The 15,438-nt window shown below is 35.3% G+C and overlaps 1 protein-coding gene across 2 annotated transcripts in view; it reads left to right on the top strand.

Moving 5' to 3' along the window:
- Positions 1-15,438, top strand: part of NF1 (neurofibromin 1) — a 246,247-nt gene that overhangs the window by 121,333 nt on the left and 109,476 nt on the right. Inside the window, exons 30-31 of one of the 2 annotated variants that reach the window (XM_069482258.1) lie at positions 6,490-6,625; positions 11,171-11,233. In XM_069482258.1, the coding sequence (XP_069338359.1) occupies positions 6,490-6,625; positions 11,171-11,233 (199 nt within the window). The remainder of the gene's footprint in view (positions 1-6,489; positions 6,626-11,170; positions 11,234-15,438) is intronic. The other variant, XM_069482259.1, reaches the window with a different exon arrangement.

Consider the following 15,438-nt stretch of genomic DNA (forward strand, 5'->3'; position numbering starts at 1 on the left):
GGAGGCACCCAGAAATCAGATATCACCTTTATTTCTGGTAAAAATGATTGGAGAATGTGACTTTAGATGCTGTGGGCAAATAGGCTTCCTAATACCTCACCTTGACTTGGACTCATCTACCTCATTTCGTGCACAGCTGGTTAAACTACAAGCATGGCTCATAGGTGCTAGCAAGATTTTTTCCACACAAGTGGAAATCAGACCAGAATACATCTTCTCTGCAGGCAGACATATCTAGATTGGTGAGGACAGCACTGAGCTGAGCATGCTTAACTCTTTTTTCTAACTCACTTCTTCTCCTAAAATGAGGAGTGACTTAGGAGAAAGGAAAGAGGATGACAGGTAACTCAGGATGCAGTATAAGCCACTATCTCTGTGAAGCTTTCTCTGCCTTTTACCAGGTACCACCCATACCCACACTACATATGAACAAAGAAACAATCTTTCTTCTGTGCTCCACACCACCATTGTAAAACTTAATTGTGGTGATTTATTTTATGAATTATCTCCTCTTTAGACTGTTGGCTGTTAGGTATTTTTTATATCTTTTTATCCTTCTGTTAGTATTTAGCATGGTATCTGGCTTCTATTAATAGTTAACACTTTATAAATATTTGTTGAATGAATGAATTGCTTTTTCTAAGCCACATGTTAACATACTCTTGTCTGTCTTTCAGTTAGGACCTTAAGGTTGTTTTTTTTACTTTCAAGTGCAGAGCTGCTGGATGGTTGTTCTTCCTAAAAAATTATTATTTAGCAACTATGTATTCATTGGTATTTTTGGCTCTGCCTTTGTTGAAATATCAATAGTAATATCTAATCAGAAATCCAGCACTAAATTAGCCAGTTTTTCTTAAAATAGTTAAATAGCTAATAGTTTAAAATTTAAAAGCAATATTCTTTTTTATTTTTAGTAGAAACAGGTCGCATGTGCCTGTAGTCCCAGCTACTTGGGAGGCTGAGGCAGGAGGGTTACTTGAGCCCAGAAGTTTGAGGTTGCTGTGAGCTAGGCTGATGCCATGGCACTCTAGCCCGGGTAACACGGTAACAGAGGGAGACTGTCTCAAAAAAAAAAAAAAAAAAAAAAAATTAAATCCCTCTTACATTTTGTTACCAATAAGCAAGTTCACTTTCCTTTTTTTCCCTGACAGTTGCTTATGCTGACTCTTGTGTGTGTGTGTGTGTGTGTGTGGTGATTTTCAGGTATGCAATATTAACTATAATCACCATGCTGGACAGTAGATCTCCAGAACTGCTTATTCATGCTAACTGTAACTTTGTACCCTTTGACCAACCTAGAAATGCTCCTGGTTTTTGTATGTTGCTTTTATATCCTGCAACTTTACTGAATCCATTTATTAAGCAATTTACTTCCTAAAGGTTAACGAATTACTTAGTAAGAGAGTGAACTAACTGCCTAAAAGAAATCTACTGCAGTAAGTGCTGTGGTGCAGATAAGTGAAAAGATGACAAACTTAATATAGTCAGATTGCTTAAAATCAGACCGAGACCCACTCTCAGTGTGATTTTTAAGAGCTTGAAAGTCAACACCTCCCATATTCACACCAAGAAAAAAGCTGAAAAACTGTTAATAAGCAGCTCTCCTTAGATATAACAGAGATTTCAGGTTACTGGGCAAACTGTCATCACCAAAACTGGAGAGACAGGTTGATACAGAGAATCAGAGCCTACCAGGAGAAGAAGCTGCCGTATCCAGTAACTGGTAGGAATGTTTAGACCATAATTGATGAATTGCTGGAAGCCAAGTGTAGACTAGCTAGCGAGTTAAAACTCCTAGGGCCTCAGTCTTAGGGAGACCCCCACACCTTTGTGAGTTTTACCTCCAGAAGCCTAACCAGTTCTCATAGTAAAGATGGGAGAAAGATCTCTTTGTGTTTTGGGAAGAGGAAAGTAACCATTTTAAAATAATGCTCATAGTGTCCTGTTATCCCTAACAAAGGCCTGCCCTCAAAAGAAGTTATTTTACTAGAGCCTTATCTGACCTGGAGGATGAGTAATTAGCCAACTCAGCCCCATTTAACCTTTTGTCTCATGCAAGGAGAGGAGAAAAAAAGGCTAACAAATTCTTCTAAAGGTCATAGCTTAGGGACTTTGGCCCAATAAAACAATGGAAGTATAATTAGAATACTTAGTATAAATAGAATACTTCTCTCCCCCAATAACCCAATCAACAGGGCTCCAATATATTACTACTGAGAGAACTGCAACACAGAGGCTCTACTTAAGACGTAATTTCTATGGAAACCCAAAGACAAGGGAGACAAAAACAAGGATGCTAGCAGAAATGGACACCTGTAGCAAATATTAAACACAGCCAACAAAGGAGACAAAAATGACACTAGCAGAAATGGGCACCTACAGCAAACATTAAACACAACCTAACTCCTAGGTGGATTAACATAATACCTCAAACTAAAGGCATATTTACCTCAGTTCCTGTTACCCAATACATCTTGTCTGACTTCAACAAAAAATTACAAGACATGCTAACAGGCAAGAAAAAAAATCAGTCTGAAGAGACAAAGTAAGCATCAAAACCAGGCTCAGATATGGCAGAGATTTTTGAATTATCAGACTGGGATTTAAAATAACTGTGAAATAAGGACTCTAATGGAAAAAGTGGACAGCATGTAAGAACAGATGGGTAATGTAAACAGAGACATGGAAACTCTAAGAAAAAAACTCAAAAGAAAGTGCTAGAAATAAAAAGCACTGTAATAGAAAGGAAGAATGCGTTTGATGAGCTCGTCAGTAGTTCTGGACACAACTGAGGAAAAGGATCAGTGAATGTGAGTATATATCAATATAAACTTCCCAAACTGAAATGCAAAGAAAAGAGAAAAACTAAATGGAGTTATATGTTATCAAAGTTTGCGAGATACAATGAAAGCAATTGCTTAAAGGGAAACAATATATGTTATAAAAGAAGAAAGATCTAAAATCAATAATCTAAGCTCACCTTAGAAAACTATAGCAAGAACAGGAATACCTAAACCAAGTAGAAGGAAAGAAAAAAAAAGAGCAGAAATTAATGAAATTGAAAACAATAGGAAAAAAATAGGGAAACCAAAAGCTGGTTCTTTGAAAATCAAACCAAAGCAAAGTTTTAGATACACAAATACTTAAGTGATTGAACACAAAGCTTCATTATAGATCATGCCAACAGGCTGCCATTGGCTTGTGGGAGGCGAGAGAGCACCATGGCTACAAGGGAAACCTGAAAACAGACTGCAGAGTCCCTGCTGCTATGCTGACTGGAAAAAACCTTCCACAAAGTAGACAAGAATTGTCAAGGTTTCTAGGAATCTCTGAGTCTTGTTAAAGAAATTATTAATCTTTTCGTTCATACCCCTAAAACTCCTAGGCCCTCTGTATCTAAGATTTGAATTACTATTGTAGCTTCTTAATGGTTCTCCCTATGCATAATCCCCATCTGTAGACCAGTCTCTTTTGAGTTATCCACATATTTCAAATTCATTTTCCTCCTCTAGCTTCCCAACAACCATAAGCCGTATGAACTAATCATGTCTCTTTCTGCTTTGCTATTTTGTCTATCTGTAAAGGAAAAAATAAACTGCTTTTTCCTCTCTACTCACATTCAACACAGTCTCCAGATGTGTGGGGTTTTTTTCCCCCCCACATACCAAGTAATTCTTCAGTGGACAAGAACCAGGTATCCTATGACTCGATTGGATTCTGACACCAACTGCCTGGAGATAGCATCAGATCCCACAGGTTAATTGCTCAGTCCCATAAGATGCCAGTCACAAGCGCTGTAACCTGTTCTTCTGACCAACCAACTATAAATTGGGGTTCCCATGACCCCCACCTTGGGTTAGATTAATTTGTTAGAATGGCTCCCAGACCTCGGGGGAAATACTTTACTTGTGTTTACTTGTTTACTGTAAAGGATAAAGATGAATGGCCAGATGGAAAGATACATAAGGCAAATACATAGGGGAGAGGCCTTGGAGTTTCTATGCCCTCTCTAGGTGCATCACCCTCCAGGCACCTGCACGTGTTCAGCAACCTGGAAGCTCTTAGAACCCTATCCTTTTAGGTTTTTATGGAGGCTTTATTACATAGGCATGATTGATTAAATTATTGGCTATTTAGTGATAAGCTCAACCTTCAGCCCCTCTCTTCCTTCCCAAGAGGTGAGGGGTAGAGCTGAAAGTCCTAATCCTTTAGTCATGCCCTGGTCTTTCTGGTGACCAGCCCCCATCCTGAAGCACTCCAGGGGCCCCCAACCACCAGTCATCTAAGTATCATACAAAAGACACTCTTGTCACTCCGGAGATTCCAAGGGTTTTAGGAGCTGTGTGCCAGGAACCAGGGGCAGAGACCAAATTTATCACAAATTTATGTTTATCACAATATTCTTGAATTATTTAATTATTACTTAGTGTGGAATACCAGATGTATATGCCTTTCCCCTCTTTGAAAAGGGCATTTATGTTTGAATCCTTAGCACCTGGCACTAGGATGGCAATTAGTAGATGTGTAATAAATGCTTACCGGATTGAATTGAGTACCTGCCTTGCCTGCTTCCTCTTTCTGAAATACCCTTACTTCTTTTTGCCTATGCAAATTCTTTGCCTCCTTTAGAACTTGGCCTGTTCCATGAAATCTTTCCTACTTTGCAGTCTATATTAATTTTTCAACTCTTACTGTATGCATGTGTTATACCACACAGTGAGCTACAAGGAATCTGGAGTAATGACAGAAATGTCCAAAGCACTTATATAATAGATAAATTAGTATAGAAATAGAAAAATACAAGTTAAGATAGTGAAAACAAGTATTTACTCAGTATTTGCTTTGGTAAGGTACTGTGCTAGTCTTTAAGGGGGCAAAGATGAATATTTTCTTCAAGGAGTTTACAGTTTAGTAGGGGAGATAGGACATATAACACATATTTAGTGGTGAGTTTCATAAGGGCTGAAGAGTTCAGATTAAGCCAATTGGAGAGTAAAGCTTTGTGGATTTGTTAGCCATTGTGTAAAATTTAAACAACCACAAAATATGCATTGTTATTCTTACTGATGAGAAAAACTGAGGCCCAAAGAATTTAAGTATTGTGACCAAGCTTGTAATGGCCAATAACTGGTAGAGCTGAAATTTAAACCTAGTAAGTCTGCCTTCGGAATCTCTTCCTTTAATCACAACACAAAGACTTTAGAGGTTATACTCATGAAAATTAGCAACACTGAGTGGATGTGGGGAATAATGAAGTAGAGTAGGAAAAAGTGACATCAGGCACAGCCAGAATGAAGTGATTAAGACAGTGATGGTGCCCTTGACATCATGGGAACACAAGGTAAGACATACAGTAGGCTGGTCTTGTGGTAGTGGGTTATCAGAATTTATTAATAGTAGTATCACTGAAGTTGGTGTACAACCCCCCACTGCCAAATTTGACTGGATTAAAAAAAAAAAAGGCATAAGAATAGGAGGAAAAGTCAATTAATTTTGGGCATACTGAGTGTTTGGTACCGGTGGGAGGGACATCTAACATTTAGAAATGTCAGACTTGGGTGTGAAGGCAGTTCAAGACAGGGGAAACCTGAATGGCCTCAGAATATATAATAGCCTGTCTAACCTTACTAGGAATTTTGGAAATAGAAGTTAAAAACTTGAGATGCCCTTTCCTAACTACTAGATTAGTACACTAAATTTATGAGAATGCAGAGGAATAAGAATTCTTACACACTACTGGTTGTAGAGCCATTTGGCGATGTCTAATAAAGTTAAATTTGCATATTGACTCAGTGACTCAGAAACTTCATTTTTAGGTAGTTGCCTTAGAGAAACTCTTATATATGCTCAACAATGTTCATTGCAGTGGTGTCTATAAAAGTGAAAAATTTATGATGTTCATTAGTAGGAGAACAGGTAAATCATGGTATACAATAAGGGACTATTATTCAGTAAAGTGAATGAGCTAGATCTTTATGTATCAACGGGGTAAATCTCAGAAACATAATGCAGAGTGAAAGATGAAAGTTGCATTTTGTTACTATTGATGAAAAAATCTACAACCCACATCATATGTGTGTTAATTTTTTCATATGGGCATATACATATAGAGGAAGGTGAATTGGAAGAATACCTGCTATTCTTGTTACCTATCCCTTTCTCCCTCTTTTTTGCGCAGGTATTTTAAAGCAAATCCCCGAGATTATTTTTCCAACAGATACAGACTTTAAGAAAACATGTGCAAAGCCCAAGTATTTCCATATCCAGTAAAATTAAAAATAATCCTTAATAATATCTAAGACTAATTTTGTTACCTTTTTTGGGGTTGTCTCAAATTGTCTTTTTAATAGTTTTTTGTTCAAATCAGGGTCCCAGCAAAGTCCACACATTGCATTTGGCTAAATATCTCTAAACGAGTCTCTTCTAAGGAGTGGTTTTTATTTGTTTTAGACAGAAATGTTATGATTTTACCTTTCCTTTTTCGTGTAGGTTAGAACCATCAGAGAGCCTTGAGGAAAACCAGCGGAACCTTCTTCAGATGACTGAAAAGTTTTTCCATGCCATCATCAGTTCCTCCTTAGAATTCCCCCCTCAGCTTCGAAGTGTGTGCCATTGTTTATACCAGGTATGCTTAAAGTTAGAGATTACCATTATTAATCCAAAGCTAAATTAAGAAGAATGCTTTATTTACCAAACAGGGATTTAGCTGCTGATAGTGCGTGGTTGACTATAATACTGAGTCAATCTGGTTGAATAATACATTAAGAATTGTTGTTGGAACTGGCTTTGAAAAAGACTTAAATATTGCTTATGGGATAGTTTAAAGTAAGAGAATACTTTAAAATATTAAATTTTCCTTGCATTGGGAGGGAGTTTAAAATGCACTGAATCTGTCGGGTATAATGGATGTGGCTGAAATGAGATATATTGTGGAATTATTATTATTTTGGTTACCTTTTGCCTAAATTACTTAACAGGGTCTTTCCCACGTGAGGCAGTTGTACTCCTTGATTTTTGCATTATGAATTGCTTGATTTGTAATTTTTATTTCTTCATTAAGATACAATTGGTTCATGTCATATTTTCCTGGGATAGACTGATTGTTTTGTTTATATTATGTAGAGTGTTTCTTATAAGATATATTGCATCATCATTCAGACCAAATTATTAGACTTTCTAACACTAGCATCGCAAGTAATGCTTCTGAGTTCAAATGTCCACAGTCATTCCCTTCTTGTTGAGGGAATTTGGGCTGTATCTTTTATGGCTTCTACTGTGTTTTAAAATTGCATATGCAGTTTTAGGAATGATTTGTTTCAGGGGAGGTCCTGAAAATCCACAATTCTGGAAGAAACATTAGTGAATCTGGAATTTGGGATGGGGGTGGTTATAAGTAAAGAACTTACACTTTTACCAAAACCCATGCCTTTGTGTTGTCTCTCTCTTTGCAGAGTCATCCCCAGACATTTGTTTTTTTTTAGCCCACAGCTTCAGTTGCTTAGAGACATTAACAGCATCAGTGAAATCACCATTTTAAAAGCTGTTTGAGACTGCTCTGTATGAATTTTTTCCCCATTGCTATTTTTAAAGATGTATCTGCTCTAGCTATAAAAAAATCTTCTTACAATATAGGTAGATAATAAAGCACACTTAGCATTATGGTTCTCTTAATTTTTTATGACTTTTCTGCCTCTCCAAAATATTTCAAGGAAGCTTAGGAAAGCCCTACATAATTTTTTCAGCTATTTAAATCTGAATCTGGAGGCTTGTTTAGTTATAATATGAAACTTAATACAGTAAACAATATCTTCTCTTAAATTTGGGCCTGAATAGGATTCTTTTTAAATGTAAGTCAGTAATTTTTCTGTTTATAAAACTAGGCAGCCTGGTGTGGTGGCTCACGCCTATAGTCCTAGCACACTGGGAGGCCCAGATGGGAAGATCGCTTGAGCTCAGGAGTTCGAGATCAGCCTGAGCAAGAGTGAGACCCCGCCCGTCTCCACTAAAAACAGAAAAAATTAGCCGGGTGTGGTGGCACATGCCAGTATTCCCAGCTACTTGGGAGGCTGATGAGGCAGGAGGATCACTTGAGCCCAGGAGTTTGAGGTTGCTGTGAGCTAGGCTGACGCCAGGGCACTCTAGCCCAGACAACAGAGCAAGACTCTGTCTCAAATAAATAAGATAAAATAAAACTAGGCAGACAAGATATACTGAGCACATATTAAAAATAGTCTAAATCAACTTCTTGGTTGGCCCAGTAGTAACTGGTTTTAGGGAGCAAATAGATTTCTAAAATTACAGTGGCTTTGACTTTAGCAGTTAAAAGTGAATAGAGGGCTAGGCATGGTGGCTTCGCTCATACCTGTGATCCTAGAACTTTGAGAGACCACGGTAGGAGAATCCCTTGAGGCCAGGAGTTCAAGACCAGTCTGAGCAACATAGCGAGACCCTCATCTCCACAAAAAAAATGTTTTAAATGATTAGCCTGGCGTGGTGGTGTGCACCTGTAGTCCCAGCTACTTGAGAGGCTGAGATAGGAGGATCACTTGAGCCCAGGAGTTTGAGGTTGCAGTGAGTTATCATGTCACTGCACTCCAGCTTGGGCAACACGGTGAGACCTGTCTCTTAAAAAAAAAAAAAAAAGGAATAAGAAGAATGAGGACTGACTACCTGATTACATGGCCTATTAGATTTTAGTTAAAATTCTTTATATGTTTGTTATCCTAAAAGAAAAATCTTTTTGTATCATTAGCAAACTTGGAAACCAATTTGAGATCATGACTCTGATAATATAAAAAGAACAGGGCTTAGCACTTAGTAAGTACTTAGGAAATATTTAATGAAGGAATAAATTCCCCCATCTCTTCCCCCCAAGTAAGTAAGATTCTTGCCAGCTTTCATAGGTAGGAAGAAAAATAGTGAAAATAGGAAATAAATAATTGGCAGCTTATTAAACACTATGTACTGTGCTTTTTGGAGCACTTATAAGAAATATCCTGTATTATGTTAATAACAGACCTAAGTTATCTTATTAAAATTTTACATAATTATTCTCTTTAAAAACATTATTTAAATTTTGTGTCAGTGCATTATTTTTGAAGTATTAGGTAAACTTAACATTGGTGGGGAGTAAAGTACTATGAGGCAAAGGTATGCTGTGCTATTTATAAACAAGATTTTGTTTTTTAATAAGTGACTAACAGGGAATTTTACATTCACTAATTACAAAGGAAGCTAGAAAAAAAAGCTTTGATCTCAAGATATTCTTTTATTGCAATTCCTTCCAAACCTAGTTTTTCCCTTTGGTTTGCTCTTTTGTTTTGATTCATCTTCTCTCTTCTGACTTTTTCTTGCCCTTTTGGCTTTGGCAATAACACAATGGTACCTTTGTACTTTTATGTTCTGCTGGGAAGGATGGTAGTAGATTTTTTTTTTTTTTCTCTAGTAAACATGGCTCCTGCTTTAGGACTTACTGGGGCAATTTTGAAAGCTAAGTGAGTATATTGCTAGCTAATAAACTTCCCTGAGATTTAGCTCTTTTCACTTGAGTTCATATTTTGGCCTTCAAGCCTTTTCGAATCATACTTTAACCAGCTCTATTACTTTATATGCCTCACCTTACTTAGTGACTGGGTTAAGTGGAATAGCCAATGGTGAACATGTGTTATATTTATAATTAAGTCATTTTCTCATATATTTGTTTCCATTTTTCTTCCTGAGAGTTTTGGTATGAAGAGAATATAATTCCCAAAGTGGATATTCTCATGTGGTGGGAGAATTCTGAAACTATTATGATTCTGAATGAATGGCATCTTTTCCCAGTAAATCTGTTTCTCCAAACTGAAGTGTAGTGTACATAAATTTTTAAGGCTATAAATGATAGTTGTATACCACAGTTGAAAAAAATTTATAAAGCCACATTTTTGTGATATATATGGTTTCTAGTGCTTTTGTCTAAGTTTGAACCAAAGCTCCATGAGATAAGGTCTGTGTTGTCTTGTTTTACTGCTATCTCCCAATGCCTAGAATGGTATTTAGCTTGTAGATGCATGATAACTACTTCCATGAATGGATAGATGGATGGATGCATATCAAACTAACTTACTTTAAGCCCAAATTATGAGTTAGGTGTTGGATGCCCAGAATTCCTAGAATAAGATGCCATATGCTGGTGGATTAAAGAATTCTAATTTGGTTTTTAAAATATTTTTAAAATGATTATTCTGCCTAGTCTAATCCAATTAGGAGTCTTTTAATTTTGAAGAAATTTTTTGGTCTAGAAGGAGCTTGGAGAGATGAAACCCATATGTCTCTGTTGGCTTTCGGGGTTTTTATAGGTGGCTTTTTTCTTTTTTTTTTTTTTGACACATTTTGATAAATGGTCAACTGTAATATGTGAAAAATTTTAAGCAGGCTTATAGTTTTATTCTATAATTTTCTCTGCAGATTTTTCATTTTAATATTATTGATTAATCCTTTTTTCTAGTTAAGCTGATAACATGTCTCCCAAATGTTGCAGAGCTTTTAACCTCTTCTGATGTAGTGCCATTTCAGGAAGTAGCCTGCAAACACTGAAAAATATGTGAAATTTTAAGAGTAATCTTTTCTAGAGAAGGAGATTTTTAATTCAGAATCTCTAACATGAATTTTTCTATTATGTTTAGCAATTTAATTTTTATTCTTTAGTCAGTAGGATCTTAATTAAATGCCAGATGTTGAAAAAAGAGCTCTTAAGTCAATTGAAGGATACACAGAGAAATATTTTACATATCAAGAAAAAATTATGTAGACACAAAGAAATGTTTTTAGTGTGTGGTCTACTTGTAATGTTTTATATAAAATTTATCAAAAGCTAGGGATTAACTAAAATGTAAATATTTAATATCCTCAAAATCACTTGGGGAGAGCTTTTCTGTGATTCATAGCCAGAAATAGTAGACATGATTGGGTCTGAACATTTCTTGCTATTTTAGTGCTTGGCTTAAAAATGTAATAAAAATTAAAACCCAGAATTAAAATTCATCCCTCAAAATTCAGTTGATTTCTAATTTTTTTGTTGATTCCATTTGTGTTACATTTTATTGTATAATTTTATGTACAAGCCAACATTGTTTTTGTTGCTGTATGTAGTCGGTGCTGTGACTTGTTTGTGCTCATCTCTGTTCTGTAGGCAACTTGCCACTCCCTACTGAATAAAGCTACAGTAAAAGAAAAAAAGGAAAACAAAAAATCAGTAAGTTTGGAGAACTTTTTATTAGCTGTTTCTTTCAAAGCAAAACAAAAATCTTTTGCTGTATGTTAAGAACATCTTCACTTCAGCCTATTTGACCTTCACTGTAAAATCATTCTACTAATTCTGGCACAAAATAGCTTTCATTTCAATTAACCCTGGAATTAAGTTACATTGAAACATTCTCTGTGTTCCTTTGGTTTGATTTATTCCAAAGGCATTTTGTGGGCATTTGTTGCATTGGATATCCTCAGTCTAATTTTATTATTATTTTTAAAATTATAAGTGAATGCAAAAGAAACTTAATTTCAAGGCCTTAGGAAATGCTGACTCTCTTCATTCTTGCTTATTGTTTGCAAGTAATATGAGTGGTTTCTTTGCTAAGAATGAAAGTTTTTCTTAATTTTTAGAAGTATATGGCAGGAAAATGTCACTTTCTAAATCTTACCTAAAAGTTGCTAAATTTTATTTTTTATTCCTAAGCGAGAGTCATACCCTTAGACCAACGAGCCACCAATTTTTTATTCCTTATAATTTTATCTAGATAGTCTCAGCCAGAATTTAGATGTTTATGCTCAGATTATAGAAATTCTAATGGTAAAACCAGTTTTACCTCAGAGAAAATCTAAGGTAAATGATTACTCAGTGAGTCCATATTTGTAGAGAAACACCTCATTTTGCAATAATGATAGGAATATTCTACCTTCTTCTGTGAACTTGCCTTAATTTATTTAAAAGGAAGTAAGTTATGATAGTCATACTTATTTTCTTCCAGTGAATGGAATTTTTCCCCAAATATTAATGCAACACGTATTCATTTTAAATTTGCCATTATCTGTCACTGTGACTTATCCTTATCAAGCTGAGTCCTATCTTTGTTTTTCTAATGACAAAATGATTGTTTTAAAAAGGTCCAAATGATTGGTAGCAAATGAAAACTTTTAGGAGTCAGGTAGATAGTTTTCTTAAAAAGGTACAGTTTAGATTATCGTGTTCATCTGATTTCATCTTTCATTCCTTGTCTAAGCTTTACATATGATAAAGCTTTACATATAAGTTTCTGAGCTTTACATATAAATTATCTAAGCTTTAAATATAAATTTCTGTTGTAAATTCAGAACAAAATTAAAATTTAGAGATATATGCTTTTATTGTGTCCATTCAAGATTTTATTTTTGAGTATGTTAAGTATATTTGGTCATCTGTGAACAAATAGATTGGATTGGATTGGATAGCCTTCTTGCCCAATAAAGACATCTCTTTCTAATGCTTCAGCCTTCTAATTCTCAGCATATATGGGTTTAACATAATATACACCATCACTATTGAAATTAATTTACTGTTTCTAACACTCTTGTTCAGTGTTATACTAATACCATTGTGTAGTATATCACATAAATTAAAATTCAGACTTTCTGTGTTTTTCTAGAGCATGTTTTCTATTTAAAATTAAACCTAACATTGCTTTATTCATTAAGATTTTGTCTAAAATTGTTCCTTGATTTTTTTTCTGCTAGAGTTATTTTCAGATTTTTTTAAGTTTCTGGGTAACACTAAGTTTTGGAATGTATTTCTCAGCACAGGTGATGTGAGCTCCTCGTGGAAACAAGGGGACTATAATTGGTAATTTGAGATATTTTAGAGCACATTCCAAAGTATAAAGACAGAATAGTCATTATAAATTTAAAATGTTGTTTTACGGAATTGTTTGCTTAACAGAATCTAATGATCTTTTCTTTTAAGAGCAAGGTGACTTTTTTGGGGGAGTATATGTATCATGGATTGAAATACATACAATATAGACAGAAGGTTCTGGCTTTTGGTATAGTCATATTACAGATAATTCTGTTCATTATATTCAAACATAAAATGTATAATTAGATTTACTTTGGAAGTTAACTGCCTGCCTACCTCAGGGAGAATTTGCAATAATTAATCACGTATGGGTAGCAGTGCTCTTGCTGATGTGCCGCTTATGACTGCATTTATTTCCATCATGTAGTTCTGCTTTTACCAAAGGAAGTAAATAAAGGGGACAGTTGGCTGATAACTGGTCTCAACATGTAGACTGGCCCAAGTTTGACCCTTTATGCAGAATGTATTTTGGATTCAGATTAGATTTTTATGGATTAAAAAAACACACTTGAATATGTGTGTATTATGAGGTAAAATTACATTGATGTTAATTAGTGGTGAATGAAAAAAGCAATCCTTTTATAAATTGACTGAAATTCTTGAAGTGTGTTATATAGCATTTTTATTGATACTATGTTTTTATCAGTTTTTAGTTCCAAAAATGTATTAATTCTACCATCAGTGAGATACATGAAAAAATATATGTTCTGGAGATATAGATACTTTTTGTTTTGACATGAATTGTTTTTGAAGATGTGGAAGATGGTGGAAGTGTTTGGGAAATAATACACTCAGGTTTTCATTAAATTCTGATGCTGAGTACTATTAAGTATAAATCAGGTATAAATGTAAGTCATACTTTAAAACTTCTTTGTCCTAGAGAAAACTAGTAAATAGCTATTTTCAAAAACTGTATTTTGACTAATTGATCACAACCAGTGACAGATTTCCTTGTTCCTTGTCTACTCTACTGCTTCACTTCACTAGAATAAAAAAAAAAGAGGGAAAAAAAAAAGGCATTTTGAAAGAGCTTTCCATGTGCATATAAGTTATTGATTTTTATGAGGCACTTTCACTGCTGGTTAATATTTATTTTATAAACTAGCTGGTTCTTTGAAAGCCAAGTAGGGTTCGATTTAGCTTTTTGAAAAGTTAATGTGATTACATGCTAATTCTTTAGACCAGTCTATTTAAAATTAAATACAAAGCAGTTTTTAGTCCTCTTCCCTCTTGCTAAGTCATTCTTTTAAAGGCTTTAAGATCTTGCAGGTTTGTCAATGATTTATCTGTTTTAAAATTAAAATTTGGGACCACTCCGTAGCAATGGTAATCTATGAACATTCTGAAATTATATGAAGACTTTTGTCTATGTAAATGCATACATTCACTTTTCTGACTTTTTATGAGATTTCAGAGAGGTTCCTAATCCCCAAAAGGTTAAACACAGTACTAGAATAGTAGAAGCACTTGACTTTTCTTCTTAATTCTATATCTAAAACTAATAATTCTAGGCTAGATACAGTGGCTCGTGCCTGTAATCCTAGCACTTTAGGAGGCCAAGGTGGGAGAATTGCTTGAGGATAGGAGTTTGAGACCAGCCTGAGCAGCATATCGAGACCCTATCTCTACAAAAAATAGAAAAATTAGCCAGGTGTGGTGGTGGTGCACCAGTAGCCCCAACTGCTTGGGAGGCTGACGTGGGAGGATTGCTTGAGCCCAGGAGTTTGAGGTTGCAGTGAGTTATGATGATACCACTGCACCCTAGAGCAGGCAACAGAACTAGACCCTATCTCAAAAAATAAAATTAAATAAAAATAAAAAATTAAAATTCTATACCTAATTCTAAATCTAATTCTATATCTGTATATTTTAGCTAAAAATAAATGGTATTTGAGTTTTAAAGCCATTCTATTAAGGCAGCTATATTTAGCCACCTTTACCAGTTTCCCCTTATTTATATAAGATCATTCTTCATGCAATAAGCACCCAAAATACTGCAGCACAAAAAAAGCTTCCTGAACTATGTGTAGTGTAAGTGAAGGTGAGAATGTGTTAGCTATAACTCACCTCTTATAAATATTTCATTCTCTAAAATCTTTTCACTTATTTCCTATTAGAAATGATAGAAAATTATTTTGAGGCCAGGTGCTGTGGTTCATGCCTGTAATCCTAGCACTCTGGGAGGCCAAGATGGGTGGATCATTTGAGCTTGAGAGTTCGAGACCAGCCTGAGGAAGAGCGAGACTCCATCTCTACTAAAAGTAGTAAGAAATTATATGGACAACTAAAAATATATACAGAAAAAAATTAGCCGGGCATGGTGGCGCATGCCTGTAGTCCCAGCTACTCCGGAGGCTGAGGCAGGAGGATTGCCTCAGCCCAGGAGTTTGAGGTTGCTGTGAGCTAGGCTGATGCCAGGGCACTCTAGCCTGGGCAACAGAGTGAGACTGTGTCTCAAAAAAAAAAAAGAAAAGAAAAAGAAAAAAAAAATTATTTTGAGATTATAGGCAGTGGATAAGAATACATTTAAAATGTGGACCATAGGAAGCACTAAATGGAATAGGGTGAAGTGA

The sequence above is a fragment of the Eulemur rufifrons genome, chromosome 9 (genome assembly GCF_041146395.1).
Source record: "Eulemur rufifrons isolate Redbay chromosome 9, OSU_ERuf_1, whole genome shotgun sequence".
NCBI classification, from domain to species: Eukaryota; Metazoa; Chordata; class Mammalia; order Primates; family Lemuridae; genus Eulemur; species Eulemur rufifrons.